General features: G+C 43.7%; 1 protein-coding gene across 1 annotated transcript in view; it reads right to left on the bottom strand.

Moving 5' to 3' along the window:
• Pgm5 (phosphoglucomutase 5) overlaps positions 1 to 23,625 on the bottom strand; it is a 172,220-nt gene extending 148,595 nt beyond the window's left edge. Inside the window, exon 1 of the mRNA XM_059259492.1 lies at positions 23,350 to 23,625. Within this exon, the coding sequence (XP_059115475.1) occupies positions 23,350 to 23,610 (261 nt within the window). The 5' untranslated portion in view covers positions 23,611 to 23,625. The remainder of the gene's footprint in view (positions 1 to 23,349) is intronic.
• Between the last annotated feature and the right edge of the window lie 4,041 nt (positions 23,626 to 27,666).

Genomic DNA, 27,666 nt, shown 5'->3' with positions numbered 1-27,666 from the left:
GGCAGATGATACCCATGATGCTGTGATAGTTACCTTTGTCAACTTGACACAATCTAGAAGCACCTAGAAAGTCTCAACAGGATATTATCTTCATTGAACTGAGCTGTGGGCATGCTTATGGGGGACTGTCTTAATGAACTGATATAGGAAGGCTCAGCCCACTATGGGCAGCACCATTCCCTAGGTAAGATCCTGAACTGCATAAGAGTGGAGAAGCCAAGGTGAGCAGAAGCAAGCAAGCATGTTTGCATTCACTTCTCTCTGTTCTTGACTGTGGGTATGATATGACTATCTGTTTGAAGTTTCTGGCTTGACTTCCTCACAATGAAGGACCATAGCCAGGAATGGTACGCTGCTTTTGTTGGGGTATTTTATCACAGCAACAGAAATGAAACCAGAAGACATTAACTCCTAGACTGTCCCCGTGGGAGCAGAGGGGCAGGGACTTGGACATCAGCTATCCTAACAGAAGGGTGAAAGAAGAAAACTGCTAATCTAAGTAGTAAAGAAAGAAAGAAAACTTTGGAAAGCAGAACAGGTGAAAAAGTCCAGAGTGCACTCTCAAGGGCTCAGCCCCAACTGTGTGTGCTCTCCTCTTCCCAGTGCCAGTGAGGGCACAGCAGTGTTTAAATCATAGTCTAGGAGAAGAAGAGAATCTCATAAAGCTCACACTGTATTTTCAGCAACAGAGCATTTAGGAGCATTGAGGAAGGATGACAAAAACCACACCCAAGGCAGCTGCACTGGCCGAGGATGGGGTGGTGTTGGGAAATCTTCTCTTCCCCACACTGGACCAGAGCAGTGGCGAGAAGTCATGATGAGGGTAATAGGGGTGTGTATAATAAAAAATATATTATATGCATGAATGTAATTAAATACATAATAGGTAATTAATATATACTAATCAACTTTAAAATGAAAATTCAAAGACCCTCACTGAGTCAAGAGCCAAGCAGTTCTGCAGGCAAAGGTCCATTCCTGGTGCTCTCTCTGGGAATTCAGGGAAGCACAGGACACGTGAAGGAACCTTACACACTAAAGAGACAGATAAACATATCCAGGAGGCCCCAGGAGAGAATAAACCACAGTAAAGCAGTAAGTGAACGAGGACCAGGAACATACAAAAGACTGCAGAAACAACAAACTTGTATTTACTGCATAATGATGAATGGAACCATCAATCAAGAACAAATTACCATTATAAAAAACGATATGCACAAAACATTGGCATACCCAATTTTATAACACAAAGACAAATAATACTTGATGTAATAGCACAAACTGACCTAAATACAATTATGCTGAGTGATCTTAATATGTCACTCTCACCAATTGACAGGTCTCCCAGACCTCCAAAAAAAAAATCAGTTAAGTAACAGAGGTCAGAAGAACTTAATAGACATCTATAGATGATTCCACCCAAATACAGCAGAATTCACATTCCTCTCAGCAGGCCATGGAAACTTCTTCAGAGAAGACCATATTTTAGGACACAAAGAAAGTCTTAACAAACACAAGAAATCTGAAGTAATTTCCTCTACCTGATCACAATGAAATATACTAGGTCTCAAAAATAAGAGATTATAGAATGTACAAACCCATGGAGACCCAACAACAGGGTGCTGAATGATGAATAGGTCATCAAGGAAATTATGAGATTTTTTTAAATTCCTAAGACCAAAAGAACACAACATACCAGAGTCTATAGAATATGATAAAAGATCTTTTAAGATGAAAGTTGATAGCTATAAATATCTACTTTTAAAAAAAATCAGTAAAGTGATCAGCAAAATAACAGAAAAGTAACGTAATGATGAACTCCAAAGTCCTAGAAAAACAAAAACAAGACAAAATCAGTAGATGAAAAGAAATTATAAGATAACAGTAAAAAATAAATGACTAACAGAATATACAAAGAATCAATGAAACAAAGATTTGGTTCTCTGATGAGATAAATGTGATTGTCAAACACCTAGATAAACTGAGAGAGACAGATAAACAGACCAACAGAGACAGAGGCAAAAAGTCAAATTAATAAAATTATTGGTGTTAAGGGGACATTACAGCAAACACCAACAAAATCCAGATCATTTGAGAATATGTCTGCAACATATTATAGTAAATTGGAAGATCTAAAAGAACCTGATACATTTCCAGACATATATGATCTACCCAAATTAAAACAAGAGGATATAAACAACTTAACTAGATCTATAGCAAAAAAAAAAAAAATGAGATTGAAGCAATAACAAAATGTCTGTCAACTCTAAAAGCCCAGGCTTAGTCACCCACACCTTTAAAGAATTAATACAAGTGCTCCTCAAACTAGTTCATAAAATAAAAAGGAAGGAACACTGTTACCCATTTTCCAAAGTCAGAATCACTCTACTACTGAACCAATTAAGTACACACACACAAAAAAATATAAAATTACAAGCCAACCTCCCTGATGAATACACATGTAAAAAATTCTCGGTAAAATACTTACAAACTGAATTCAACTACACATTATTCACCACAACTGAGTTGGAGTCATTCCAGGTTACAGGAAGGTTTTAAAGCATGCAAATCAATAAATAGAATGCATTTAAATTACATCAACAGACTCAAGGATTGAAATTATATGATCATCTCAACAGATGCAGAAAAGGCCTTGGACAGTGTCCAACACCCTTTCATGATGAAGTCCTGAAGAAACTAAAAACAGAGGGAGCACACCTCAGCATAGGGAAGGATGTATGTGACGTTCACCCCGCATTTATTCTGAACTTGCGGTAAGGGCTGATATTGTCTTTTATAAAGTCAGAAAGGAGCCAAAGGTGTCCACTTTCTCCCCTCTTACTCAATACAGTCCTCGAAGTCTTCACCAGCGCAATAAGATGAGAGAAGAGAATGTATGCAGGTAGGAAAAGAAGTAAGTGATCCTAATCCCTATTTGTAGATGACATAATTCTGCACATGGGAAATTCTAAAGATGCCACAGGAAAACTCTCAGGACTGGTAGACAATTTCAGCAAAGCTGCAGGACACAAATAAACCAGCAGCATTTTTTTTTAATCTCAGAAACATGTATGCTGAGAAAGAAATCCGTAATCCATCCAATGCAAGAGCTTCAAAAACCTGAGTTAAAAGGATAGGAATAAACCTAACTAAGGAAAAAAGATTGCTATGATGAAAATTTTAAAACACTGAAGAAATATTTTGAGGAAGACATTAGAAGATAAAATGAATTAGCATTGATAATTGACAATGGCTCTGTTATTAAAAGCTATTTGGTGCAATCCCCACTAAAGTTCCAATGACATTCTTCACAGAAATAGAAAAACAATCCTAAAATTCCTGTGGAAGCACAGAGAGCCTCGAACAGCCTGAGAAAAAGAACAATGTTGGAGGTATCACCACACTTAACTTCAGTTACACCACAGAACCATAGTCACAGAAACGGCACTGGTACAAAAAGAGCCATGTGCTCAATGGAGCACACGCGAGACCCAGACATACACCTCCACACAACTACAGCCACCGGAGTTCTGAGAAAAGTTTCAATAAATAGTGCTGGGGAATATCACTGGATATCAATGTGTGCAGAAACAAGAAACTAGATCCCTACCTCTAACCCTGTACAGAAATCCACTCAAAATGGATCACAGCCTTAATGTGAGACCTGAAACTCCAAAACTGTTAAAGGAAAGCATAGAGAAAACATGTCAGGACCAAGGCAAGGGGAGAACTTCATGCACAGGACTCCAATAGTTCAGGAAACAATCTCAAGAACTCACAAATGGGTTGTATGGAAGTAAAAACTTCTTCACAGCAAAGGAAATGATTAATCAAGTATGGGGTCACCCTGGGGGTTAACATAATGGAGAATGAAAAATTATGTTATTTGCTGAAAAATAGATGCAACTGGAGATAATTGTTAAGCAAAATAAGCCAAATTCTGTAAAATAGTATCACACTTTATTTGCATTTGTGGATGCTAGATCTTAAAGAGATACATTGTGGGGGCCCACAAAGGTTTCCTAGTGATATCTGAGCTTGCTTTACCCAGCAGGGCTGCATTAGAGGATTGCTTGACCGTGTGCATGGTTACTAAGTGATTGAAAGGGTCTGCACTTGGCTGAGCTACGGGGAGACTTTGTTCCACCTCCTGGCATTCCAATAAATAGCCCTTTAGAAGGAACAGGAGGGGCTGGTGGATAATGATCCAGGCCTTCCCGAGGCTATCTTGTATTTCTGTTTCTCTCCCCTCTATCCTTCTATCTAAATATTTCTCATTTCACCACCCTCAAGAGTACCCTGGGGGGGGAGTGTGGGAGTGGGTCTCCCACAATACATAAAACCATTTGTGTGTTTGGTGAGTGTGAGAGTCTGTGTGTGAGTGTGAATGAGTGTGTGTGTGTGTGTGTGAGGATATGTGTACATGTATGTATGACTGTGTGTGTGTGTGTATGTGTGTGAGAGAGAGAAAAGTGTGACTGTGTGTAAGTGTGTGAATGTGTGTTTGTGTGTGTGTGTGTGTGTGTGTGTATGAAAGAAGGAGACTGACAAGATGGGGGAGGGGAGATGTGGGGGCAATAAGGTCAAAGTACACAATATACTTGAAAGAAACTGTCTTTGTAAAACTAGGACTGCACAATGACTAAGAGCCAGTGCAGGAGGGAGGGGAGAGGGGAGGGAAGCAGGGAGAGAAAAAGGAGGGGAAATACATTGAGTAGTGAGCAGAGCAGAGGCTACAGAGCATGTGAAAATCTATCGGGGCTGTTAGCTAATAGCTTCCTAAACTAGGTAGAGGCTGTAGAAACAGAGACAAAACATGCCATTGGGATGAAGCACGGAGGGAGGTGTTGTGGTAGCCAGTCTCCACACAGCCCGCTGCGGGGCTTGCCTTCTGGCAGTGGGGCCCCTGTGCAGTTCCCAAACAGTGCCAATCAAGGTGATCAACACAATCCCGCCATCCACTTCCACAGAGGGGCTGAGAATGGCACTGACACTCTTCGCCTAGCTCTCTTGGACTGCTTACTCATGAAGACTCTGGCAGCATATGTTCTAAGCCCTTCGAAGGCCCCCGTGGAGAGGCCTCTGTGTGGAGGAACCACCGCCTCCCACCAACAGCCCACACCACGTGGCAGCCTCATGAGTAAGTAAGTCACCTGCAGCAGATCCTCGGGCCTCTATCGATTCTTCATATGACAGAACTTCTACCAATAGCTGACAGTGACCTCATGAGAATCCCCAGGCAGAAGTGACCCATCCAGTCTGACCAAACAAAGCAAGAGAGAGTGAGTGCACCCTACTGTGTAAGGCTGCGCTCAGTTTTTAACCAGTAGGTAAGGCTGGAGCTCTGAGAAAGCAGTCAGGAATAATGCCAGTTTTCTACCCTTAATAACTCCGTGCTCAGTAGTAACTACTGACCAAGACAGGGAAGACAGAGGATGGTAGAGACATCCCATTATTATCCAGGGCCACGACAAAGCATCTCCCATACACTTCCATTGAAATTCCCCCTGTCATTCAATTCATGGTGAGCACCTACCATGAAACAAGCCATGTGCAAACAGGAACACACACAAACACTGCCCTCGAAAGTATCTGGGAAGTGCTGACGGCGTCCATTCACAATGGTTTCTCCGCCCCATTATTTGTGCTTCTCCTTAAAGAAATAAGTTTGTAACTGGCACACAGAAGGCTGAAGCATAGCTCAGTGGCGAGAATTTGCCTAGTATACTTCATGAAGCCATGGATTCCATCCCGGCACAAGGAATTAACTAGTTAATGAACAAGTTAATAAAACTGGAAAAGATGTATACATGGAGATTTGTCTTCTGGTACATTTACACTTACTAAAATGGAAATTTTAAAACAATCTTATCCAGGAATTAAGAACCAGTTAGACAAAGTAATGCAAAAAAACAAATTATGGAATACTACTTAGCCATTTAAAAGTAATTAGTTCTTAACTGCCCAGGTGAGGCAAATATAGCAGCCCACAAAAATTCAGTAGAGCCATAGGGGCATGACGGGCACCAGAAGTAAGCAGAGTAAGTGATGGGCTTCTGACCTAGGTAGGTTTCTGTTGCTGGGATGAAACCATGACCAAAATCAACCGAAGGGGAGAAGGGTTTATTTCAGCTTTCAATGCCTAGGAACTCTCCTTCACTGAAGGAGGTCAGGGCAGGGACTCAAGGCAGGATCCTGGATGCAGGAGCTGAAGCAGAGGCCTTGGAGAAGTGCTGCTTACTGTCTGTTCCTCTTCTCCTGCTCCACTACCTTTACTATAGAGCCCAGGCCCACCTGCCAGGGGGTTGGCACTGCCCATAGTGGGCGAGGTCCTCCTATGTCAATTAGCAATCAGGGAAATGCCTCCGCAGATGCCCCACAGGTCAGTCTGATGGAGGCAATTCTTCTATTGACATTTCCTCTTCCTAGGTGAGCCTGGTTTGTGTCAAGTTGACCAAAACTAACCAATACAATGATCGAGATATGAGAGCCCATTCTATGAGTTCCCATCAGCCTCTTTCCCTACCCATTCCTGTCATTATCCAAGAGCTCATGAGGAAAGTGACCACCATGGTGAAGATGTATGGAAGAGCTTACAAACATGGATTTCTGTTCAGCTAGGCTGACCTGCCCTCCTCCTCTGCTGACTCTTCCATTTGCCAATAGTAGAGATCAACCCCAAGCTCCAATATGGCTGCATTCCCCTGTGGTGGTCAGACAGATAGCAGGCTGACTCATTTGATCCAGTTCCATCATGAGAGGTCAGCACTTTATACTAACATGGACACAGAGAAGGGAAGACACCCAGAGAGAAGGTGAAGACCGAGGCCAAGATGGCTGTGGCTGAGCAATGTGGCCACAAGCCCAGGAAGCCAGGGAATGCCACCAGAAGCTAGAAGAGCCATGGAACAGATCCTTCCAGAGAGTCTCCAGGGAGCATGGCCCTGCCAATGCTTCATTTCAACTTCTGGGCTCCAGATCTGTGAGAAAATAAATTGCTGTTGTTTTAAGCTAAGTGGGTCATTTGTTATGGTAGACTTAACAAATTAATACAAAATCTGCAAACTAATATAAAAACCAGTAAGTACCCTTTCCTAGGGCTTCCACAGCCAACTGTCAACAACCAAGTGGCTAAAACAAGAGCGTGTCGGCTTCTTGTAGTTCTGAAGACCTGAACTGCAAGCAAGACCACACGTCCTCAGATGGTCCCAGGAGAGGGGCCTCCAGCACAGATTTGGTTTCTGGTGTGTACCCGTTACTCTGGTCTCAGTCCCCCCCATCTTCTTCTCCTCTGCATGTCAACATTGCTCCCTCTTCTGTCAACCTTTCCCAATTAACCCAAGACAAATGTCACCAGAAAAGTCACAGTGTCCAACATCTAGCAATTGTGAGGATAAATGCACATTTGAGACTTAACGAATAAAGGAAGACACCCAATTTGAAGTTACATATGAGTCTTGTACCATGTCCTAATTCTGTTTCTATTGCTATGATAAAACACCCGTGAACAAAAGCAACTTGGGGTAGGTGTATTTACGTCAGCTTATAATTCATAGTCCATTACTGAGGGAAGTCAGGGCAGGGACTCAAGGCAGGATCCTGGATGCAGGAGCTGAAGCAGAGGCCTTGGAGAAGTGATGCTTTGGGGCTATTCCCCTTCATTTGCTCCGCTAACTTTATTATAGAGCCCAGGCCCACCTGCCAGGGGGTGGCACTGTCCTGAGCAGGCTAGGCCCTCCTACATCGACTAGCAATCAGGGAAATGCCTCTGCAGATGCAGGAGCTGAAGTAGAAGCCATGAAGGAATGTTGCTTACTGTCTTTCTCCCCATGACTTGTTCAACCTGCTTTCTTATATCTCCCAGGACCACCTGCCTGGAGCTGGTCCCGCCCACAGTGGGGTGGACCCTCTCAGATGTGTCCAGGGGTAAATACGATGGAGGCATCTTCTCCACTGAGGTTCCCACTTCCCAAATACTTCTAATTTATGTCAAGTTGGGGGTGAGAAAAAAATCCAGGTTGTACCATTTAACTCCTCTGAGCTTAATGTCCTTATCTGCAAAGCCAAAAGTGTTTACCTAAGGTTCTCTAAAGAACTCTTTTAAAATTAGATATGACCCAATATAATACTAATGTCTTCCTCAAACCCTGCACTTCTTAAAAATTATTTTTTTTCTAGATAGCAGATTCTTCTTTAATCCATTGTTTCACTTTCTGGGAAAGTCCTAAAAATGCCAACCTCTACCAAAGCAGCAGACAGCTGCCTTGCGAAGAAACCATGGTCTACTCACCTAACTGGCTTAGGTTCTGAGTACAGCACTGAAGGGCAGCACCTGCCTTGTGTTTCTGAGTAAAACCCAGGCTCAGCTGGGGAGGGCCAAGTATGGTATTCTGAAGTGCCTACGCAACCTCCCACTGCCTGGCTTTGGCTGCATCTAAGAGTGACCCCACCCAGCCATGCACAACCAGACTCCCCTGGAGGGTTCGTATGGCCACTACAGAACATTTCAGCTCCAGCTTGGAAAGACAGTGAGACAAGCCCTAGTTCTCTGAGCACAGGAAGCAGCCAGCTAGAGACAATCCCATGGGAGAGAGACATTATCACGCAGGACTCTGCAGATATGCAAGTGGGGCACATGCCTTCCCAGATTCAGGGCTAAGTAGAGAGATGGGTCAGCAGGCCCCTACTCAGCAGGAACTTTTTAAACGCTTGGAGAAAAACCGACATGGCAGCGACTCCTCTGCTTCCTGTTTGTTCTAACAATGCCAAGGCCTCCCACCAACTCTTACACTTCACCTGCTTAATGCTTGTATTGTCTTCACCCAAGCAGGGACATGGCTAGTGCTGAGGGAGTAAAATGCCCCTCCATGGGTCACAGACCAGTGTCTAAGATGGAAACAGTATGGCACAGAGGCTTCTCATCACTCCCATTTCTTTGTATCATGTGCACACAACTAATCTATTATTTTATTCATGCTTTCTCTTTTTTCTTTCGGAATGCTAACAACTGTTCTTCGAAATTAGATTTAGTATGAGTTCACTTTCTCATTAGTTCCAATTAAAGTCCTTGAGAGCAGAGATGTACAATTGCAACCCTAAGGCTGAAATCCCAAAGCAGATACAAAACCTCGGTGCTGAGTGAGTTCTCCGGTAACATAACACTAATAAAAGCAGATTGGTCTCATGTGTGAACTCTCTCAAGAAAAATGCCCTGCTGTAACTCCCTTTTAGCTTTCAGCAAGTCATTTATTAAAAGGGAAAAGAAAGGTAAGTATGACACTCCTCGGTGTCTCCCACAACCTGGGTCACGGCCCTAAAATGGAATCACATCCCTTTAATGGGATCACATCCCAGAGTGAATCAAGAACAGTCAAGAGAACACTAAACAGACACTTCCTTCATACTTCACCGAGTATTCTACAGGACCACACAGATGCCACCATGTCCACCTATGAAGTGCTATGGCTAGTAATATATAAAGGACCTGTTTCCTGTCCTCTTTGTTCACACACACACACACACACACACACACACACACACACACACACGGAGCCCAAAGCCCGGCTGCCATGAACATGAATACTAAGCCTCCGGTCTCTAAGTCCCAGCTGTCAGAGAGAGATGCCAACCCTTAAGGAGTGCTGCGTGAGTAAGGAGATGGATGGCTCAGTGGAATTTAGAGAAATAACAGACTCGAGGCAAGGCATGGATGTGGTTACCCAAACATCAAGGGACTTCTCCATTTGCACATGGATAATTGTCAGCTATGTGCTCTCTTACATGGGGACCAGATGGGAACAACCGGATACATCCTCAGCTTCCTGGACCCTTGGAAAGCATTCTATACGCTCTGGAGCTGGAGAGAGGAGTGGGGGTGCATTTGAACCAAAGCAGCACAGATTTCTCATGCAATTCCTAGTGTCTGAGCATGTGAAGAAAGCTCACAGGCAGATAGAAGTTTGGGCCAAGTTACGTTGTTCAATCAGCCCATTATGAAAAATCTCACTGAGATCGGGAAATCTAATTGCCTTCAGCTGCAAAACAGAGTAAAACCTGGAAGTTGCATCCCTTCTAGCAATCAGGTAGTTCAGTGCTTGGAGAGTGCTCTGCAGCCTTGTCCTTGCTCTGCAGCCTTGTCCTTGAGCCTGACTCAGTAAACTGCTAACATTCTGTGAGGTATAATCACCCCAGTAGACCAAGGATAAAAATCGCCAGTGTCCACTGCATCTCCCTGAGTGAAGGAGGGAAGGGAGTCGTCAAGCTGACACAAGCTGGTACCCAGCAGAAAGTTCTACTAAAACAGACTTTGCTCCCCTGCCTCTGGGACTCTGGACAAGACCCTTGGCCCCTCTGCACCTCAGTTTTGTTATCTAAAGGATCTAAAAGATCACATGATGGGAGCCAGGGGAGCAAAACAGCAACACTCCAGGTCACGGTGCCCCGCCCCCAGCCAGCCTTCAGCACAGCCCAGGCCTTTCTCTAGCTGGTGACATTTCCTAACAATGAATGAATGAATGTGTCATCGTCACCAGGTACTAACTTGAAATGGTTTTCTCCCATGTTTATTTTTGTCAAACATCTATGAAGTACATAGTAACAAAATAAAAATCATCTGGAATCCCACCACCTACAACAACCATTGTCAACATTCCCAGGCCTCTGTCTGTTTCGGTTGTCTTCACACATGGTTACAAAAGAGATTGTTATGTAGCCTACATTATTCACTTAGTCTCTCTCTCTCTCTCTCTCTCTCTCTCTCTCTCTCTCTCTCTCTCTCTCGTGTTTGTGTGTGTGTGTGTGTGTGTCTGTCTGTGTCTGTGTGTAAGCTTACAGTTTACAAGTTGGTTTCCATACAACTTTGTCAAACATCGTTAGTGTTAAGCATCCCTCCCCCATCTGCTCTTTGGTCCTCCCCTCCCCATCCTCACTTAATCACCACCCATTATTCCCTTTTCCCACTTCATACCACTGCTTCCTTAAAAATTTTTCTCCCATTCCCCTAGCCTTTTTAGTTTCCCAACTTCTACAAGTACTCCAAGTCAACCTCTCAAATCTAAAGACTCAAATGAGGGCATATATATATAGGAGAGGACATGTGGCATGTGTCCTTTCTGGGCAAGTCTATCTTTTCATGGCACTGAATAATTTTCTCAACATGATTTTAATGGGTATATAATCTTCCATTATTTAAATGGACTATTATTGACTGCTCAACTTTCTATTTGTAAGACGATTGATTACATGTTTGAAGACTGAAGCCATCTCAAGGTGTAACTTAAACTGGATATTATTTGCCAATAGTTAAGAAGCACTTCAGTCCATAGCTACAGTGTCTTTTTAGCCACCAAATCTGCCCACTAAGAAGCTGCCAAAGTCTATGGGAGGGAATGACAACCCACATCAACCACATCTTCTTATACTGTTCTGTCTAAGCTCACTGACTCTGTCCACTTGCATGTTCCAGACTGGCTACTGATTCAACAATGTCATTGAGCTCAGCTCACAAAGCCATCCTTGAGAGAGAGAGAGAGAGAGAGAGAGAGAGAGAGAGAGAGAGAGAGAGAGAGAGAGAGAGAGGGGCCTGCCTAGAACCATCAGACTCATACACATTATATTCTTCTCTCACTCCATCACCAGATCTACTGACTACTCTAGAAACACAGGTGAGTAGGAAGATTTGGCTATCTATTTTGGCTCTATGATATGATCAAACATTTCTGACATTTGGGATCTTCTGTCCTCAGTGATAGTGTTATTTGTCAAGTTGACAGACTCTAGAATCATTTGGAGAGGGGCCTCTGGGCTCGCTTGGGAAGGGAGATTGACTTGTTTACAGTAAGATCCACCTTAATTGCGGACCAGGCCATTCCTTGGGCAGGGAATCCTGACCTGTATAAAATGGAGAGAGATGCAAAGCACTACCTTGTTTGCATTCATTCCTGTCTGTTGCCTGAGTGAAATGCAATGTGACCAATACTTCAAGCTCCTGCCGTGACTTCCCTGCATGATGGGCTGGACCTTGAACTCTGAGACACAATGAACCCTTTCTCCTTTGGATTGTTTTAGTCATGGCAACAGAAAAAGAAATAAAGACTCCTCTTAGACATATTCAAGGAAAAAATACAGCTCTGTGGGTGTGGGAGTCCAGCTCCCACCTTTTGAGGTTGAGAAGAGAGGGATAAGAAAATATCAGGTAGAAAGAGAGCTAGCCGATGAGAAGAAAGACAGAAACACAGGATAGCTTTGGGAGGGCCTGGGTTGATACCCAACAGCCTCATCCTTTATTGAAAAGGGCTTTTTATAACATGCCAAGGGAAGAGGCAAAAGATCTCCCCCTTGCAAGATCAAAGCACCACCTTACAGCCAAATGTAAACCCTTCCAAACACCTGGTAAACACACCTGTGGCCAAATCACCTCCTCATGCAGCCCTGCCTGGTAAAGCAAACCCTGATTCTCTGACCCTGAGTAAGGTCTCACTAGAGAGCCTCTGTGGGCTCCCACATGTAGGGGGTAAGGAGAATGGGGCCCTGGGCATATGCTACTTGATAAAGTAGTCAGAATGCACACATATATATCAACTCACACTATGTGGGTAGCTTCTACATTAGAGATTGCACATAAGATTTTTAAACTCTCTTTAAAGTTACATATTTTCTCTGAGTAGTTATCACAATCAATTAAAATTCATTTATGTGTGTTTTTTCAAATGAATCTCCTCAGACCAATTTCTGCCTGACTGGGAAATAATAACTGCTCATTTTCTAAGTGGACCCACCCTTTATCCTATGTGAACTGGTGACCTAAAGACCCCTGCCATCAGATTTACAACCCAGTGAGATTAAACAGTTTACTATTATTTATGACAGCCATTCTAGGCCTTCCGTGTCTGCATCTGTCACTGTACATTTGAGAGATCCTCCCAAAAAAATAGCACGCCTCCTAACCAAACACTGAGCAGAGCTGCAGGCACAAGCCCCTGACAAACATCCTAACAAAGCGCTTGAAAGCAAGGCAAGCTCCCACAGCTGTGCGTTTTCAGACTCCTCAGCCGATTAGTGAGATTAGCACGGAGTCTCTCAGCTTCTGCTGGGCCTGTTCCTCTCGATGATCTCTCACATGGCCCAGCCCATTAGGTCAGAAAAGCTTCATGAAATAAGCCGATTAAGATCTGGCTTCGGGAAAGGGCAGTGGGGTAAGCCTGAAGGCCGGGATTGGTGTCTCCACTGAGGAGCAGAAAGGGTAAATATGGAAAAGTATGGTGTTGACCCAACCAGCTCCCTTCAGGAGACAACACACAGACTGTCCCAGGAAAGTCCTTTGGGTTGAGTCAGTCTTTGTGGAAGCAGCTGCCGCCACCTCAAGGACCCTTGAGAGGAGTGCATGTGTGTGTGTGCGGGCACAGCTGGGAAGAAAGGGGATGGATGGTATCTTCAGCAGCTGCCACCACCCAGCTTGCCGGCAGCGTGGAGAAATGCCAAAAGTCAAGAGGAAGCCATAGGAAGCAACTGTGGTCCCCAGACCAACAGGAGCCTCTGGTTAGAAAAGGCAAACACACTCTGCCTCCTTTTCATCAAAGCAAAGTATTTTTGTAATAATTGTGTCATATGAGTATACAAAAATAATTCTTAATAATTCATTATATTAAGCCACTGAGCAACCTACAAAATGTGGAGGCAAGTATCACTGCTCTCTCCGTTTTTATAAACCAACCCCAAGGCTATGTGATGTCCCCCATCATGCAGGTTGCAAGCAACAATACTCCAGACCTTTTTCTGCCTTTACTTTGTTTCTTAAATCTATTTGGTGGTGGTGGTGTGTTAGTTGTTTGTGTGTTTGGCTGGTTGGTTATTGAGATGGAGGGCAGCTTGGGTTGCCCAGACCAGCCCTATAAGCTTAGATAATCCTCTACCCAACTCCTCTGCACCTGGCTATTAATGTCTTTAATTATGAAATCAATGAATATGTGTATGTATAACTGTTTTAATTAGAAAAGTGTGTAATACAGAAGGAAAGGGGTTCTCCTCCCATCCCACCACAGACACACACAGATATGCCCACTATAACTGTTTGGAGTCCAACCCTATTTGCTGACCTTACATACAAAAAAAACGGGATCATGCGTCCCCAGTGATTGCTTTTCCAGTTGGGGAGTGACCATTCATATCTTTCTCATACCATACAGTCCCACTCCCTCCATTTTCAGATTTTAATAGTGTCGCTGTGTAGCCGTGTCAGAAGCCATGTGCCTCTTCTCCACTGTGGAGTATATAGATTGCTTTCTAATGTTCTTTTGGTCAAGTGCTACAGCGAGCATTGTTGAATACAGGCTTGGCTTGCACACTTGTACATAAACATCTATAGAACTGATTCTTAGGTTAACACACTCCTGGCCTATTCTATAAAGACTGTATTAGTTAAGCTATAAACTGACAAGCTGACTGACCCCAATGTGTGTCTGTTACCAATATGTATTATAATATATGCAATATGACATAGAACTTATATCATCAACAATATGTAATGTAAATATGATGCCTTTCCAACAGCCACACCAACTCTTTCATATTTTCAATTTTTTTAACATACCGATTATTCTTATTTAGATGTATCTGGTTACAATGAGGTTGATTATCTTTTTGTGTGTGTTTGTTGGTGACAACTTTTGTATTAAATTGTTCGGGTTTTCTTCTTGACTTGGAAGAATGTGTTCTGTGTTGGAGATATGAACCATTAGTTTTGAAGCCCTCCTCTCAGTAGTTTTTGAGATGTTTTATTGAATAAGCCAAACTCTGAACCTCCAATTTCAGCCATGCCCCCACTTTGGGGATCCTAAATATAAAACTAGATAGCACTAGCTAGAAACCAGAAATCTTATTAAAGGAAAACAATAGAAAGGTATATAACTTAATATTATGTTTACACAAAATGCTTCTCAGTAAAGACTTGGAATGGGAAAAGAAAAGTCAAAAACTCCCATGACTCCAGGCCAAGAAAAAGATCTTCCTGATGGTTGAGTGTCCCTGAATTCTTTTCTCTTCATACAAATACAGACATTGCTCCAAAAGTTGATGTCACTAAAACCATACAAGGCACATGACATCTAAGGACTCAGAAAACGTGGGTCTTCCCTTTTAAAAGTCTTGCATATTTTACAGATATGATTTTACTCATAACTAGCAGGGTGAAATCAGAGGAGAGGATTTCAAATGCCCCTGTGGCTGTGTGAGCATAAGCAGGGAAAGCAGTGAGTGTTTTAGATCTACTCACAGGCCAGTGGCCGATGCCCGACACTGAAGCCCTGACCCTCTCTATCTTCATTGTTACAGTCCTAGGCTAATCAGACCCCTTTCCTCCTGTGTAGTAGTCTCAAGTAATCTTGCTAAAATTCTATTTTAATGCTTAGTTATATTACTGTTCTCTAACAATGGGCAGGAGCCTAAAATGAAAATTAATGTTGATGGATTTAACACTTCTGTTTGGGCTGCTCCAGAAGTGGACCCTAAGACCCAGTCCTCAAGTCTATGAAGAAACTAACAACCTTCCAGAGTTCGCAAAGGGTCCATCAAAGCAGATTTTTTATCAAAAATGATTCTTAGGGCAAGTTTCACACATAATGTTGAGGATGTGTGTCTGCCTTTTCAATAAACATCATTGTATTTTATCACAAGATTTCACAAAGCAGCTTAGTTCAAAATGCCATCTGGGTCTCTGGATACATTAACCAAAGCTTAAAATAACCACCCAGCAGCTGGGAGGACCCAGCTGTTCTCAAGACTCTCCCACTCCTTCAACGTCCCCATAAAAAGAGTGAATGAGGACCAGAGGCTAAAAATGTCAGCCGAATACTGGTCATACAGGGTAATGGAGGCAGCCAAGGGCTCCTGAAGTATGCAGTTGCTCCCAGGAAACTTGCCTGTTCCACACTCAGGTATGAAAATCCAGAAAGGGCAGTGGGACAAAGTTATAGAAGGCCCCTTCAGGTTCCTCCTGAGTGCACCACGAGCCTGTTTTCCCTACTGTCTGAACTGTAGTAGCTTATTCTGTCTACCAGTTCTGCAATGAACACCAGTTAAAAACATGAAGCAATCACTCTTCCACTAGAGGCAAGATCCGGGACCACCCAAGCCTGGCTCTTCAGATCTAATTCAGGAAAGAGGCCCTAGGTGCTGGAGCACTTGCTTCCTTCTCTGCATGCCCACCCACTACCAGTACAGCCTACTTTGTTTCAACTGCTGGTCTGTGTTATTCCTGTTTGGAACTGTGCTGAGATCTGCTCCCCAGAGAATTGTAACAAACTCCGAAACAAGTATGTTTTCATTTTGGGGAACAACCAGCTTTTCATGGACAATTGGGATCTGAGGGACAGTCTCAAATCTCCAGCTGACCCACCTTGTCTCAGGTGACTGCAGTTCAGCGTCCACCTCCAAACGATTTCACCGACATTGACTAACGCTTGCAATCTCTTGAACGTACTGTACCCTTTGGTTATCACTGCTGGTCATCATGTTGTCAGTACAGTTCATACAACAGCAGCAAATGCATTTCTCTTGGCTAAAATGTACAACAAAGCTGTGAAGTTTTTGTCAAAGGACCCAGGATAGGCTTTGTTCAATGCATATGGTTAATAAGTTATAATTACCTACATTCAGTTGACCACAACAATACTTCTTCCTTTTTTCCTAAAACATGTTCCAGTTTGAAGCTGAGATGTCTCCCAAAGGCTCACGTGCTGAGAAAATCAGTAGTGGGTTGATGGACTTTGAGAAAAATGATTGAGTCCTGGGGGTTCCCATCTACTCAGGATTAAGCCCTTGATTGGGGTCACAATATAATGGCAATATTGGTAGGTCGAACCTATTTGGGGGGAGTGAGTAACTGGGAGCATGCCCTGGAAACACATAACTTGTCCCTGGCCTCCTCCTATATCACTACATTTTTTGACCACCATGGTGGGGAGCAACTTTGCTTAGCCACATGTTCCTGTCACCATGGTCTTCTGCATCATCATGGCCTCATGGCAGATGGACCACAGATCGACACCCCAGAAATGGTGGGATAAATTAAACTTTTATCCCTAAGACTGTAGGCATTCGTCACAACGATGAAAAATGACTAACACATGCTGTGGAATAATCCTTCTGTACACTGTGAAGATGTGTTGCACTCATTGTTAAAAAAAAAAAAAAAGCTGATTGGCCAGTAGCTAGGCAGGATTTTGGGGCAGAGAGAATGCTGGGAAGAAGAAGGGGCAGAGTCAGGGAGTCACAAGAGTCGCGACCAGACATGGAAGAAACAACATGGGAAGTTCATAGATGAGGTAAATGAGCCTCAGGGCAGCACATAGATTAATAGAAATGGGTTAATTTAAGTTATAAGAGGTAGTTAAAAATAAGTCTAAGCTGTCGGCTGAGCATTTATAATTAATAAGTCTCTGTGTGGTTATTTGGGAATTGGCTGGTGGAACAGAAAACTTCAGCTTAAATGTTACAAAGTGCATTCCAGAACAAGGCTTGACTAGACTCCCAGGGTAGTTCAGTGGTATTATACCAAATTTGAATCTGGACAGTGGCTTCTAGGCATACCCAGTTAGTGTGTCTGCTGTGAACTTGAGTGGCAGAGCAAGGAAAAGCAGTCAGCCTTCCAGCTGCTGACCCAAGGCTAATTCTACCATCCCATTACCGGCAAGGTTATCACACTCAGAAATCTTGTATGGACTTTTCGAGTGTGTGCTTGTAATATTTGATGATGCAGGAGGCATGGCTTAGAGAAAGCACTAGAGGAACCAGTTTTAAAAAGCACTGGAGGAACCAGAATTGTTAAACACACAGGTTTTTGTTGTTGTTGTTCAAGAGAAGAAAATGACTGATATCCGGTTACCCATTAACTACTTGTGACTATTTCTATTTCTATTTCTATTTTATTTAATTAAAATGAAAGAAAATTTAAAATATATATATATAGTTCACCAGTTCCACTAGCGTTTCACGTGCTCAATTGTCATAGATAGAGCCCAGGACAGTGCTGATTCTGAAACATCTCCATCATCAGAGAACCATGCTATAGAACATCATCTCCAGAGAAGGAAGATTTCAGTCACTTCTTGGTCTGCTTACTAAGGTCGAGTGCAGAGAAAGAAAATTTTAGAAAAATCTAGAAACATCTTGAGGAAAACCCAGTGCCCAATATTAAAGGCAGTTAGAGCTAACTAAGAAGATTCCTGCTGAAGAGAAACTGTGTGATTGATCCTAACTGCAGGTGAACTCACTCAGAAACAGACAAGGAAATCTTTACAGCAACTGTGCTGCATTTAGCTCTGAAACTCTTTAAAGTGTGTGTCTGTCTGTCTGTGTCTCTGTCTGTGTCAATACTAAAGAGGTTCTGAACCAGATGAAAATAGAAATAGATGCAAAGATCAATTAGTTCCAGACTAATTTTGTTCGTAAGATTAAATGCTATTTGCTTTTCAGTTCAGTCCTATTGACTTTTTATACATAGCCACTGTTTATATATATCACTCTAGGGTATATCATGGTTTGTGTCTTTTTGTTTTGTTTTGTTTTGTTTTGTTTTTCGAGACAGGGTTTCTCTGTGTAGCTTTGCGCCTTTCCTGGAACTCACTTGGTAGCCCAGGCTGGCCTCAAACTCACAGAGATCCGCCTGCCTCTGGCTCCCAAGTGCTGGGATTAAAGGCGTGTGCCACCACCTCCTGGCATGGTTTGTGTCTTTAAAAAAAAATTAAAATTTTTCTCAGGAGGTTTTAGGTAAGTTTATATAACAACATAGAAACTATTTTTAAAAAATGAGAGAGCTGCGGTTATTGGTGATCAGTTGAACACTTGCCCAGCATTTCCAAAGGCCTGAGTTCCCCCAGCGCTGAGTAGAAGTTGGAAAGCTAAAAGTATCTTCTTATTTATTCACTAGTCCACTGAAATTGAATGCATAAAAATCCAAGTATTCCTGGAGCATTGCCAAAAGCCAAAAGTGAAACAGATTCCGTTGTCATAAAGTTCAGTTGTGGAGACGGCTTTTTTCTCAAATGTCTACTCCAAAGTTGGCAGTGTGAAAAGAAAGAACAGGGTGTCTTCTTTCCAGGAGGAATAACTAAGTAGCCCAGCTGTAAGGACAATGTCCAGTTCATAAAAGAATGTCCCTAAAGGCTGGGACAATGACGCAAGTAAAGCACTTGCATTGCGAACATGAATGCCTGAGTTCAACCCCCAGGACCCCCGTGTAAGAAGCAAGGTTCGGGGCTGAGGAAACGGCTGAACAGGTAAAGGCATCCACTGCCAAGGCTGAGAAGCTGAATTCCATCACCAGGACTCTCTCTCCCTCTCTCTCTCTCTCTCTCTCTCTCTCTCTCTCTCTCTCTCTCTCTCTCTCGTACACACACACACACACACACACACACACACACACACACACCATGCCAGCTAACACTATTTTGAAACCTCCAATGAACTAGTTTAAGAGATGATCATTGGTGGATTTTAAGCCACTGAGTAAATGTCGATCAGAGACCGAACATGCACATAGTAGGAAGTTGAGCTCACAGCTGACTAGAACCAAGGAAGGAATGGTGGGGCATGGAAACAGTGACCGCCAGGACGCTGCAGCCCTTCTGTTGTCACTGATGCAGAGACTGTACAGCTTGCACTTCACAAAATGCAGCTAATTCAGAGCCCCCCAAAGTGTTGATTGGTACACTTGATGTGCTGCTGGATTGGGGTGAGGGCTGAGAGTGGGGAGACTGAGTAGATACACCAAAAGGTGATCCTACCTGTAGGACAGGGAAGAAGGAGCAGAAGAAACATCTAAAGTCTGGAAAAATGGATATTCTGAATTAACTATGATTTTTCTTGCTTCTTTGTTTCCCAAATGGACATCAAACTCATAATCCTCCTATCAACCTCACAAGTGATGGCATCAGAGGCATGTACCACCACACCAGGCTTTGAAATACTCTTACTAAAAAATAAGTCAAAACTGAATGGATTGGGCTTTGTTAAAGAACTGAATGCTTATATCCCCCAAAATTCATAACTCCAAAATGACCAGAGCCCTGACCTTGGGCTTACAGTCTCTAGAACTGCTTTGAAATGAGTTTCTGTTGTGTAAGCTACAGTTCGTAGCATTTTGTTACAGCAATGTAAATGGACTGAGACAGGTCTTCAGAACCAATTTCTAGTCAACAAGAAAAGCAAGGGGTAGAATGAAAAGTGAAACTGTGCCATAAAAATACATTTGAAAAGCCCAGAAGAAACAGTCTACAAGGCAACTGGTCTGATTCTTTGACAAATCAGTTTCATAGACAGATGCACACACAGACAGACAGGAGAGAGTATTTTATATTAAAAATTGACCTAAATTACCAAATGCAATGTTTATTTCTTGATTAGGAGAACTTGTCTTGAATAAATCACCCATAAAAGAATTTCAAAACAACTGAGTGAACCAAAATGTAGAATTATAACTATGTGGGGAAGGGTCCTTATTTTTTTAAGAGCACTATACTGAAGAATTTATGAACAAATGCTATTTTTCTTAAGAAAATTTAAAATATTTAAGCCACAAAGAATGGCACAAACATAAAATGGCCCTATGGCTGTCAATAAATCCTATCTTGACTTTTCTGAAAACTGGAAATTTTCATAATTTTAAAATTTTTTTAGTTTTTTATTTTTGTGTAAATATGCATATGTATGTGGTGTGGATTGTGAGAGTGTAGGTATACACTATCCCAACCATAACTTTTAACTTTTTACCCTTATTTATTATATATGTGTGTGTGCGCACATGTGCACACATATATCACAATGCACATGTGGAAGTCAGAGGACAATTTGTAGGAGTCAGTTCTTTCCTACCACATAGGTTCCAGAAATCAAACTCAGATTATCAGGTTTAGAGGCAAGAACCTTTACTTCTGAGCCATCTTTCTGGGTCCATACTCATAATTTTATCCAAGAAATGTTCAAATCCCAAGTTATACACTTACTAGTGTGAAAGATGCCAGTTTGAAGCTTGACAAACTAGTAAAATATGTGCAATATGGCCCTGGAAAAGTAGTGAGAGTTCTACATCCTAATCCACAGGGAGCAGGGAGAAAGAGACTGGACCTGGCATAGACTTCTGAAATCAAAACCCATCCCCAGTGACTCACTTCCTCCAACAAGACCACACCTACTCCAACAAGGCCACACCTTCTAATCCTTCTCAAATAGTGCCACTCCTTGGTGACTAAGCATTCAAATATATGAGCCTATGGGGGCCCACTCTTATTCAAACCACCACATTAACTTTTCAATCAAACCCACACTTTTTCAGATGGAGAAATGGCAGACCACTTGACAATCAGATTTTCCCATTCAGAAAGAATAAACTCTAATTTTTGTTATTTTTGTATCCTGTTTATGAATGTCCAGTCAGAAATTTATTTAAAGGCTTTAGGAATCTAGGTTGGTCGCCCCTCAGCCTAACACAGCATGCAGATTAAAAGGCAAGTGTTGCCTTGGAGGAGGTGGGAATGGGGGGTGGATTGGGGGGGAAGGCTGGGGGGTGGGAGGAAGGAGGACAGGGGAATCCGTGGCTGATATGTAAAATTAAATTAATTATAAAATAAAAATATAAAAAAAAAAAGGCAAGTGAGTTCCCATCCGTGTTCAATCACGCAAGGACCTATACGGCTCATTATTTTCCAGTCCTGCCAAACTACATTTCTTCTAGAGCCAACCTCTGACTCTTCACTTCAGAACAAGTCTCCCAGAAGATGAAGAAAAATGAAGAGGAGACTGGTCCAAGTCACTGCTTGAAATGCAAATCAACAACTATCTTCCACCAATATTCTGACCCACAATAAATACTGGAGAGGCTACGTTTCTCTTGCCCCCTGACAAACCAGAGCGTGGAGGAGGGTGGATGCTGTCACAGCTCTCCCGGGGCTCATTATCCTCCCATCATTCCCAGGAATAGCTTTGTCAGACAAGAGAGAATGAGCATTTGTCAACCTCTCACCAACCTCAGACTCCGGCCAACATTCATCAATCCTAGCTGAAGAGCCAAAGATAAATGCCAGTCTGGAATCCACTCTGAAACCCCTGGTCCCATTTCCCCAAAAACATTTTTTGGACATTTAAAAAAAAAAAAAAAGCAACAACAACAAAAATCTCACAAAACATCTTTTCTTCCCTATTCCATTCCTAAAATGGTGAGAAGGAAAAGATCATGGTAGGCAACGTGAAGCACAGGCATCCCTTAAGAAGAAACACTATGAAACAAGAGCATAGACAGAAGTATGGGATGGCCAGAATCCACACGACAGGTAATAATCTAGTTTCACTTTTAAAGTTGTTTACGTCTGTAGATGTGCAAGAGATTTCACTCCAGGGAAAGTTTCGTTGGTGTGAATCTGGTCCTGTTTAATCAGGCTCAGATAACATTTTTAAACCATGTTTCCTACAGATAATTCAGAGACCCCTAAAGTTTGGTAGTCACGAGTTTTGGCAGCTAGATCTGGGGGTGAGGGGAGTGAAGTGGGGAGAGCGGGGTGGGTTTACCAGAACGTGCTTCTGTCTGTAGGGTAAGGAAGAGGGCTCAGAAGGCAAGGAACTCAAAGTCTGAGAAATCAAGTTACAGTAGAAAACTGCAGAGGTCTTGGGAGGAGGGAGATGAAACGAAGTTGTAGGATGAGGAGGAGGAGGCCTGGCTTGTCAAATGCCCAAAGCATCTTGGAGGGAAGTTGGGAATTGCTATAGCCTTTGGAGATACGCCTCCTGGGAACTGAGAGGCCAGGCTGCAATGCCCCTAAAGCCGTCCACCTCATCCTTGTCCCAATCAAAGTAGTCACTAAGGGACTACTGGGCTAAAGCGATTCGCAGGGGCCCGCTCTTGGCAAATAGCTCACCGGCTCAATGTTGGTGTGTGCGTGCAGGTAATTGTTAAGTTTGACAGCTAAGATTTGGAAGAGAGAGGATGGTGGCAAAATAATAATAATAATAATAACAATAACAATAATAATAATAAAAGGACACCGGGGTGGGAAATCATGTCGGCAGACTCAAAAAAAAAATCTGTGTGGGGAGGTGGGCAACAAACCAGTTTGGAGAATGTGGGAAACCCAGAGGTGGGATGGACTGGAAAATGGATGTGGAAGCGAATACAGAAGAAAGTGGAACAGGTGCTGGAGAAATCTAAGGTTCCAGACCCAGGGTTTTGAGAAGAACAGCCCCCTTCAAGGCCAGTGTCTCAAGTGTGCCTAGTGGCTGCCAGTGCGCTGGTGTCGGACCCTGAAGAGAACACTAGGGAGGTGGCCGGGGCGCGGGACCCGCATACCGGGCGTGAGAGTCACTCACCCCGTTGGCCGCAGCCATCTGCACCACGATCTCGGTGGCCGTCCTGCTGAAGTACCTGCCGTCGCTGCCCACCACCATGGTGCAACCCTGGCGGTCGCGCAGGTCGATGGACGACAGCACGCTCTGGATGAAGTTGGGCAGGTAGTTGCGCTGACCCTCGAAGAGCCCCGTGGGCCGCCGCAGCCCGCCCCCGCCGGCCGGCCGCTGGTCCTCGTAGGGCGCCGTGGGCACCGTCAGCACCGGGATGGGGCTCCCCTCCATGGCGCCGCTGGCCGGTCCTGCCGCGGCTGCGGGAGCCTCGGGGATCTGCCGCCCGCCCGGGCCCCCGCGGCCTGGCCCGGCTCCCGGCTCCGCCTCGGGCCCTCCCCGCCCCTCCCCGCCCTCCCGCCGCTGCTCCCTGCGGGTCCCCTCAACGCCCGGGAGTGGAGTCTGCCTCCACCTTCAGATAAAGTTTTCTGCGGCCCAGCTTCTTCCCAGATGGTCGCTCAGCTGTCCTCGGTTTCTTTCCCCCAGCTGGCCTGACTTTCCGAGTGTCCCAAAAGCCAGACTCCAGGGCCAGCTACTGCGTCCCCAACTACACCTTCCGTCCAGCGCCCCGCTGCACTAGAAGAGAGCCTAGGACTGGAGTCTGAGCTAGCCCGGGTCCTCTCCTGCTGGCAGCCCTCTCTCCCCACACCCTGGGAGTCAGCTTAGCTCCAGCACAAGTTTCTCTCCCTAGTAAGGACAGGGAGAGAGGTGGGAGGGGGCTAAAACCTTCTGCCTTCAGAGAACAGTCCTAGCCAAAAATAACCCTGGAAAGGAGAGCCGAGAATTGTTAGGCTCTGCCAGAGGTGAAACTAGAGGCTGGGCACTGTGTGTGTGTGTGTGTGTGTGTGTGTGTGTGTGTGTGTGTGTGTGTGTGTGTACTCAGCAGGAACATTTGTTGTGAGGAATCACACCCTGTCAGGCCCTTCAGTCTCCGGGACCTACCCCGGCATCCACTTTGGGAGCATTTCTCAGGATGGGAGCTTTTTTTTTTCTTTTCTTTTTCCATTGTTGTAATTGCAACAAACACATGATTTTCTTACTCTTGTCTTGTTTGTCCTTCCTACACATCTGCTTGGAAACGTGCTCCCTTCACACCACATCTGTCCACACTGTTGAACTCGCCTCTGGATAGAGCGCCTTCAATGGGAGATTAAAGCGTGTGTAATGTCTACCAGAAACGGATGAGCAACGCCAACTGCAGCAGAAGTGAGCTACAACCTACTCTGCGAAGCACTTCTGCCTGACTTCTTGCCTTCTGCAGGGCCTAGGGGGTTTTTGCCTTCTCTCCATAAAATCCACCTCAAACCCCAAACCAGGAAAATCTTCCTACAGAGAAGAGTGAAGAAGGAGGGAATTAAAAGAGAGAAAAAGCCTGAGCTCGGCAGCACAGCTGTAACCCCAGAACATGGGCGGTGGAGACGACAGAGCCAAGGCCAGCCTCAGCCACCGCTCTCCTTTCCAAAATATTAGCCACTTTCTGGGAGTACAGTTGACTTGTTGCCGGGGGTACATAGTGTTGGATTTTAGTGACATAACTAAGTAGTCATTTGCACACAACCTAAAAGCTTTGTATCTACTCCACCCCACCCCCGAGGCTAAAAACAACCAAAAGGAATAGGGATGACATTCATACTGGCCCATCGTATGGATGAGGAAAAGAGAATCTTTTGTGAAGTCCAAGAAACAGCCAAGACGCCCCTCAGCAGCCAGCTCAAATTCTCCTATTGCCTCTCCTTTTCATTAGTATCCTTGAGCTGTGATGGAGAAACCCATGGAGCTTTCAACTGAAACCTGCAAAGACCTGCTCTCCACTTCTTAAGCAGAAAGGAACGGGCCCGTTCTAGAGTGGGTGGAGAGGTAGAGGTCGAAGCATAGAAAGCTTCAGCTACACGGGACAAATGTCTTTTCTAAGATCTACTGCACCACGTGGGAGAGGAGGGAAAAGAAGCCAGACTAGCATTGTGACCAGAGCTGGTGACAGCTCCTCCCATGTCCTAGGTGGACAGGGATAAAACCTGATCCTACTTCCGGGGGCTGGTACTCCTCTACGCTGAGCTCAGAGCTTCTCCTCAAGGTGAGCCACAATGAACTGGAGGCTCCCAGCCTAGAGATGTCTCTCAGCCTTCTCTGAGTCCCAAGTGAGTAGCACCACCCAAAAGACTTGGTGTGAAACTGGAGTACCTACTGTCACCTTTCTTCCTCAGGATTTCCTTGCTCTCAAGACAGCGCGGACCACCATCTTCACACACAGCATACACTCACTCAGCAAGACCTGCACTTACTTCCCCAGTAAGAACCTGGGGTAAGAAAATGTTGAAAGCCTTCATCCTCATCCCATTCTCATAGGTCTGTAGAGCGTGTTAGTGTGTTGAAGACATGGGAAACGGCAGAAAAGAGACTGCTTTAACTTCCACTGTTATTTAACCATGATGTCCTTTTCTAAAACACCAATGAACAGATCAAAGACAAGAGTGTTTCACAAGACACTTTACACCTCCAGATCTCTCCCAATTACATCATTCTGATTTCTTTCTTTCTTTCCTTTTTCTTTTCTGAAGCATTAAGACATTAATTTTTGTTTGTTTGTTTGTTTTTTTGTTTTTCGAGACAGGGTTTCTCTGTGGTGTTTTGGTGCCTGTCCTAGATCTGGATCTCGCTTTGCAGACCAGGCTGGCCTTGAACCTACAGAGATCTGCCTGGCTCTGCCTCCCGAGTGCTGGGATTAAAGGCGTGCACCACCACCCGGTGACATTAATTTTTATCTGTATTCCAATTAGGAACTTGTCAGAATATAGGAAAGGCAGCATGTAAAACTGCCAGGTGAGGGATTGGGGATTTAGCTCAATGGTAGAGCACTTGCCTAGCAAGCACAAGGCCCTGGGTTTGGTCCTCAGCTCTGGAAAAAAAAAAACCTGCCAGGTGAAAAACAGAATGTAGCTATGGTTCTGCATGCTTGTAATCGTGGACAGAGGCAGGAGGATCAGGAGGCAGGGGTTCACTCCTAGGTGATAGCTGTGGCTGTGTGTCCATAGCCCTGTTGGCTGCTAAGAGAAACTTAGGTCAAAGAAGACCCAATCCTATATCAACACCTATTTTGATTTTTTGGCCACTCTGAAGTTTATATTCTTATTTTACTAGGATTTGGAATTATTTCCCATATTGTATCATACTACTCAGGCAAAAAAGAACCATTTGGTTATATAGGAATAGTCTGAGCTATAATATCTATCATATTTCTAGGATTCATTGTATGAGCTCACCATATATTCACAGTAGGACTAGACGTAGATACACAAGCTTATTTCACATCCGCTACTATAATTATTGCTATTCCAACAGGGGTAAAAGTATTCAGCTGACTAGCTACGCTTCATGGAGGAAATATTAAATGATCCCCAGCTATACTATGAGCCCTAGGCTTCATTTTCCTATTCACAGTAAGAGGTCTAATTGGAATTGTATTATCAAACTCTTCTCTTGATATCGTACTTCATGACACATACTATGTTGTAGCCCACTTCCACTACGTCTTATCAATAGGAGCTGTATTTGCCATCATAGCAGGATTCATCCATTGATTTCCAAGAAGTTCAGAAGTACACAGAAATATTTAAACATATATATTATGGGTGCTTTGCCTCCACATGTGTCTGTGTACCACTTGCATGCCCGGTGCCAGCAGAGACCACAAAAAGGTCCCAGATTCCCTGGAACCATGGTTACAGATGCTTGTGAGCTGCTATGTGGGTGCTGGGAATCAAACCCAGGTCCTCTGGAAAAGCAGCCGGTGCTCTTAACCACTGAGTCATTTTTCTAGGCCCCTGACATGCTTTAATGTTCATTTAACACTTTCATTGTGCAAATGTTTCATTTCTCTTTCAATGTTTTGTATTGTCTTATGTTTGGATGACATAGATATTTTTACAGGTTATTGGATTTTATAAATTTTTTGATGTATTCAATATGATAACAACATAGTAAATTATACATTTGTTATTACATCTTTTTTTAACAATTTTTAAAATAACAACAAAAACACCAGGACTTTTCATATAATCCTCTTACAGGATTCCTTGCCTATTGTTTTGATCATTTATTCCTTTTCAAAAACATGTATTACAAAGAAAGACCATAGAATAACAGACAAATTCAGGAATTCCCAAGAATTCTCAGAAAGTGTTTCTTCATCCCCCAGGCCCCATTGGTGAACGTCTGAAGTCAAAGGGATAAGGAATAGTGAAAGTGGGAACGTCTTCTGCTGGACAGGGAGTGGCAAAATTAACAAAGAAG

Source organism: Peromyscus eremicus, chromosome 1, assembly GCF_949786415.1.
Source record: "Peromyscus eremicus chromosome 1, PerEre_H2_v1, whole genome shotgun sequence".
Lineage (NCBI taxonomy): Eukaryota > Metazoa > Chordata > Mammalia > Rodentia > Cricetidae > Peromyscus > Peromyscus eremicus.
Note: the sequence above shows the minus strand (reverse complement) of the source record. Positions and strands in the feature narration are given on the sequence as shown.